Genomic DNA, 6,022 nt, shown 5'->3' with positions numbered 1-6,022 from the left:
AGTAGAACCAGAGCCCTCAGCGAAGCCTGCACGGCTCCCATTTTCCCTCAGCTCCTCCACTCCAGTCATACTGGCCTCCTCGCTGTTCCTCAAACCTCCAGGGACACTGACGTCTCCAGGCCTTTACAGCCTCTGCTTCCTCTGTCCAGAACATTCTTCCTCCAAAGGATCTGTGGCTGCTCCCTCACTCGGTTTAGGTCTTCATTCAATGCTACCTCAGGGAGGCCTTCTTTAACCTGTAACTCACCTCCAGAACTTTCTCTATGCAGCAAAGTGTTAACAGCTAAGAGTAGGCGGGAGACTGCTGTCCCCAGACAGGCCTGCCTTCCTAGCGGGCCCTCGGCTGGCATCTGGAAACTTGGACTTTATAAAGGTCCACACCGTTCCTTGGTAAGAGTGGTTGACCACGTCTAAACTGTGCAGTCAACATTGTTTATGCTGAACACTTGCTTTCCTTCCGGGAGTCTGGAATTTTGTACATGCTAACCAGAGGGTGCTTCTGTGGCCTCCCCCTACTAAAAAGCCTGGGTGCTGAGTCTCCAGTGAGCTTCCCCAGCAGACGACGTTTCACACGGGATGTCACAATTCACTGCTGGAGGAATGGAGCACGTCCTGTGAGAGTCCACTGGGGGAGGACACGGAAGCTCCCCTGGGTCCTCTGGACCTCCCCCATGTGCCTCTCCCCTTGGTGGATTTTGCTTCATAGCCTTTCAGGCTAATAAATCACAGCTGTGAGCACAAGTGTATACTGAGCTCTGAGCCCTCCCACCAAATCACTGAATGTGGGGGGGGGTGCGTCTCAGCGACCTCCCACACACTCTCGTCTCCTCCTGGGCACTTATCACCATTGGCCATCCTATCAATTTTAGTTATTTATCTTGCTTATTGTGTCCCCCCTACACCCAGGCACTCTGTTTTAGTCTCTGCAGTATCCCCAGCATCACCCCACAGAAGACCCTGGGAGAGTATCTGCTGAATGACAACGGTAACGGTTTTATTTCCAAAGCTGGAATCCCGCCCTGTGCTCCTGATGAGAAGGGGGCCCTTGGCCAGAGCAGCAGAGCCATGAGGGACAGGGCTGAACAGCGCCGGGCTGGCTGGCTCGGGAGGCTGGCAGGTCCTTGCAGACACCTCACACAGGCTCCATCTGCAGCTCTTCCCCGTCCATGGCCTCGGTCAGGTGGAAGGCGGCGTGGGAGCCGATGACCACGAGGGTGGCCCCTGCAGGAAAATAGGCAGTTTAGGGACACACTGCCTCACCCAGCCCCCACCGTCTACCCGGACCCTGTACTCACCCAGGACCCAGAAGACAGCTGAGCCTGCACCAGCCAGCCAGAAGAAGGGAAAGGAGACGGCCCCGGCCAGCGCGTACTGGTGGGCTGGGCTCACCTCTCGGCCTGGGGGCAGATGGCATGGGGGCAGCTGTTGTGGCACTCAGGCCCTCTCCCAGAATCACCCGTGATGCCCCCCAACAGTGGCATCCCGAGCTCCAGGAGCCTCAGGATCTAATCCAAACTCCTCATGCCAGGCCCTCCAAGTCCTGGCCCCACCCATTTCTCCTATGTCCCCACTGTCTGCCAGAATACAACACATCTTCCTCAGCGCCCCACCCTCTGCCCTGCAACCCCACTTCTGCTGGGAAGCTCCCAGCTTCCCACTCCCCCAGAGGAGGGCTCTCCTGCTCCAACCTGCACTCATGTAGACCAGGAGACTCAAACCAGTGGCCCAAGGGCCAAGTCTGACCCACAGAGGTGTGTGTGTGGGGGGGGGGGGCGCTGCTTGAGGAAGATTGGCCCTGAGCTAACATCTGTGCTAGTCTTCCTCTATTTTGTATGTGGGATGCCACCACAGCATGGCTTGACAAGCTGTGCATAGGTCCATGCCTGGGATCCGAAACCCAGAACCCCGGGCCACCAAAGCAGAATGCGTAAACTTCACCGCTGTGCCCCCGGGCCGGCCCCTGCAGATGTGTTTTTTGAGTCTACACAATGTTGCACAAGAATCTGATTTGTGGCTAACAGAGAAACCGAATGACTTCACATAACAATACAGATTTCTGGCTCCTCGTGGCAGACTGGAAGATGAGGTCTGCATACCCCCGTGGGGTGGCAGCAGTGGCTGAAGCCAAGTCACGGCTGTGCTCCAGGCGCTCCCTCCATGCCCTGTGCTTGGCTGACATGCCCCTCCACCCAGCCCACCTCTGTCATGTACATGACTTGCAGGCCCCTGAAGAAGTCTGTCTTAAGTACCTGTTTGTCTGATCCCAACTCCGTGCCCCCACTCCAAACCTGGATCTTCCCCTGGGTGGGGACTCAGGATTTTCTTTCTTCCCAATGGTGTTTGGTGCTATTCTGGGGCCACAAGAGCCACAGGCCTCAGCTTCCCTCTCTGAGAAGTCCCAAGATCTTTCTGGTCCCACCCCAGGAAGCAGGACAGAGGAGGGAGACAGATCTAGGCCAGGGTAAGGTCGCCACCTGGTGTCCAATGTGGGTACCAGCTGATGTCTTCCGCAGGTTTCGCGGGAGGGAGAGGGGAAGAGTAGGTTTAAGGAACAGGAGCTGGGTGGAGAGTGGGTTTTGGGGTATCTCATTCTGGGTCGGCGAATAGAAATTCAGGGGGCTGAAACTGGGTGGGAGCATCTGGTGTGTCTGAGATCTCAGGGATCGGGTTTGGGGATCTAGTGTAGATCTAGGCCTGGGCAGACTTGGGTTTGGGGCCTAAGACTTTCATTCCAAGAGACCAGGGTTTGAGGAGTCACGGATCCATCTGGGCAAGGGATTTCTCACCAAAGAGCACAAACTTGGACTGCAACGTGCGCAGATAAAGAATGTAACAGGCGCCAAAGAAGACAGCCAGAGCCACCAGCAGCATAGGGGACGTCGCCCTGGAGGAAGGCAGGGAGGCATCGGGTCAGGCAGCTGGGGCTGGGCCAGCCAGGGGACCCTGACAGTCTAAACCAGCGGGGGGCAGGCTACGTCCTTGAGGCCAGGCAAGTCTAGGTTACATTTGATCACACTGCGTCCCCGCTAGGGTGATGGGGGACCAGGGACCTGGCCCTTCGGTGAAAAGGTCTGGCAGAGCTGTCCGCTGGGGCGGGGCGGGGCGGGGCCGACCGGAGAGGGCAGAGCTCTCGGTGGGGCGGGCCTGGCGGGCAGGGGGCGCGGGCGGGCCGGAGAGGCACTCACACGCAGTACACGATGAGGCCCAGGAACACGAACACGTAGTTGCTCTGGTAGTACTCCACGTTGCGTACGAGGCGCTGGCACAGCTCGCCCAGGTTGCGGGGTCGCGAGAAGCGCCGCTGGTCCACGAAGGCGCCCCAGGGCCGGATGGTCGCGCGGCGCCGCTCCAGCCACTCACGGCCGACGCCGGACGGGATCAGTTTCGGCAGCAGGGTCCTGGGGGGCGGGGCCAGGTCAGCAGCGGACCAGGGTGGAGCCTGGACCCCCGAGCAAGATGGGGGCTGCAGGGGGCGGCTCCTGGGGTCCTAGGAGGGAAGGGTCCAAGAATCCTAGATCCCAGGGCAAGAGGGGGCTGAGGGCCCAGACTTCAGTCCCCGAAGAGTAGACCGGGGGCTGGACTCCAGTGTCTGGGGGACGGGATTCCTGGGACCCCAGGGAGGAGGGGGCGGGGGCCAGGACTCCCGAGTCTCGGTCAGGGGGGCCAGAGCCGGCTTGCTCACGTGGCGCTCAGCCCTTCCGCCTCGGCATCCTTCTGCTGGTCCTTCTCGGCCGCCATGTCTGCGCGGTGAGGGGTAGAACCGCTCTAACGAGCCCCGGGCCCTGCGGACCCCGCCGCCCCGCCCGAACCCGGCCTCACCCAGCGGAGTCGACGTGGCGCCGTTCGTGCTCCGCTGGGGGCGGTAGTGCTGCCGCTGAGCATTGTGGGGGTTGTAGTCCTGATAATGTCCGGCAGGGTAGGCGCCATGATGGCTCACAAAACACCTTGGGAGATGCTGCCGCAGGAAGCGACGGTAAACCCCTCTGGGCATTGTGGGAGTTGTAGTTTCAGGAGCCGGGCATCTGGCGTCGGGGAAGGTGGATTGTCGGGAGTCGAGGAGTTACGGGAGCTCTGAAGGCGGAAGTAGGCGTTGAGTACTCTCTCCCGTGCAGGGTACAATGGGGATCGTGCGGAACTGTCGTTCTGGCCCTCGCGGGCATAAGAACACTTGGAGGGCTGGATAAAACAGATGTTCTGATTCAGCAGATCTGGGGTGGGGTCCATTAATCTGCATTTCTAACAAGCTCCTTGATGATACTGAAGCTGGTGATCTATGGACTACATTTTGAGAAGTGAGCCTATAAAGAATTCACAGGAATCTATTCCTTCCCTCCTTCCTCAAGAGACAGAGGCTTGTGAGAGGGCCATGGTTGCTGGAGGGGTATCTGAGGTGGGGAGCAAAGCTCCGCCCACAAGCCTTGGACTCCCAGGAAGGAATGGGTCAGGACTAGGGACCTAGAGACTCCCCCTTTGGGATGGGAAGGTGGGAAGTTGAGAAAGGGAAAGGGTTGAGAACTCTTTGAAGAAGGAGTTGTTATAACTAAAAGAGCTAGGACTCGAGTCAGAGGTGAAAATTCAGGCCTTGTTGGTGTCATCACCTCACTGAACCTCAATATCTTCATCTGGACAGTGAGGATCTTGATGGTACCACACTCATGAGGTTATGATGATTCAGTTAAATGGTCCATGTAAAGAGCTTGAAAAAGTCTTGATACTTTATAACTGCTCAATGCATAGTAATCAATGTTGTTGCCACTACTTAATCATGAATCTTATGATTATTTCTAGAGTTCAGCCTTCTAAATTTAACAGTAACGTATTAGAGGCTGCTGGCTCCTTGAGTGTCCCAAAGAGTGGCTGGTGTCTGAGGCCTAGGGCTTTCTTTTCCTTAGTTCCCACAGCTGTGATTCTCTCTCAGTCTTTGCCCCTGCCCCTGAGTCAGTTGTGGGAAAACGGAGTTCTAAAGGAGTGCACCAGAACAGGGCCTCAGAGTGTGAGGAGTGTCAGGAAGAGTGGAAGTGTCAGGAAGCCAGGGCTCCCTTACAAGGACTGGGGTCCTAATTTTCCAAGGCTGGGTGGGGCTGAAAGAGAATGTCCCCATGCAATTTCCAGATGACTCTTAATCCCAACTCTCTCAAGGTCCACATCCCTTTTGGGTTTGGGCTCTGAGGGCTGCTGGAGGTGGGGAAGACGGCCCTGCCAGAGGAATTGGTGGGACAATAGGCAGGGAGGCCCCCTGTGGGGGTCGCAAGCTGAAGCTGAGTGAGCCACGCTTTGGAGATCTGATTAGCAAGTTACCCTTTGTCAGCGTCGGGCTTTTAGTAGAATCTTGTTCAGGTTTCCCACTTGGGTCCTGTGTGGCTTCAGGAAATCAAAGGAGGATGGCAAGTGCACAGTTAGCCCAGAGTGTTAACGAGGGAGCAGCACCTGAGTTCAGAGTCATGGGGGCAGCAGAGGTAACCCCAGAAGAGCCCCCAAAAGGAAGACAAATCTTGGGGAGCAGAGAGTTGGAGGCAGGGGCCCCGCTGCCTCCTCCATGGCCGACCTTGAAAACTTGGGGTTTGACTTTTGCTGTGAGAGCTGTTGGGTTTCCTTATAGGAACTCAGTCAAAGCAGTTTCGCTGCATAACCTGCCAGGACTTGTTCTGAGCCGAGGACATAATGGACAAAGGCCTGGAGGTGTCAAGCAGCATGGGCCATGGGTGGTGGGGAGGCAAGGACGTTGTGGGGAGGGGCCCTCTGAGCAGGACATGGGGGGAGCTTTGAATCAGGGGTTTTGGGGAGGTGGAACCTTGGCACAGGGCATTGTGGGAGGAACCCCTTGAAACAGGGATTGTGGGAGAGGGAACCATAAGGCAGAGATATTGGGAGAGATGGGAGGATCCCTAGGACAGGGGAACAGTGGGAGATGGGGTCCCTGGGAGATGGGGCCTATGGCAGATGGGCTCTGAATTAGGGGGATGGTGGCAGGGGACACCTGAGAAGACTGTGGGAGATGAGCCCCAGCCTTGTGGTCCCTCCA

General features: G+C 57.3%; 1 protein-coding gene across 2 annotated transcripts; it reads right to left on the bottom strand.

The window, feature by feature from the left end:
- Window positions 1–973: 973 nt before the first annotated feature.
- On the bottom strand, window positions 974–3,936 carry RABAC1 (Rab acceptor 1). Of its 2 annotated transcripts, XM_014867545.3 has the most exons (5): window positions 3,683–3,936; window positions 3,186–3,398; window positions 2,787–2,884; window positions 1,296–1,397; window positions 974–1,221 (listed from the first exon to the last, which is right to left on the bottom strand). In XM_014867545.3, exons 1-5 carry the CDS (start codon window positions 3,736–3,738, stop codon window positions 1,133–1,135), a joined length of 558 nt encoding a protein of 185 aa, XP_014723031.1. In that variant the 5' UTR covers window positions 3,739–3,936; the 3' UTR covers window positions 974–1,132. The 2 variants fall into 2 exon arrangements, with proteins under 2 accessions (XP_014723031.1, XP_044616285.1); XM_044760350.2 differs by lacking the exon at window positions 1,296–1,397 and having other exon boundaries at window positions 3,683–3,859.
- Window positions 3,937–6,022: the final 2,086 nt, after the last annotated feature.

The sequence above is a fragment of the Equus asinus genome, chromosome 26 (genome assembly GCF_041296235.1).
Source record: "Equus asinus isolate D_3611 breed Donkey chromosome 26, EquAss-T2T_v2, whole genome shotgun sequence".
In the NCBI taxonomy this organism is placed as follows: Eukaryota; Metazoa; Chordata; class Mammalia; order Perissodactyla; family Equidae; genus Equus; species Equus asinus.
This window is presented reverse-complemented; position numbering and strand designations above follow the sequence as displayed.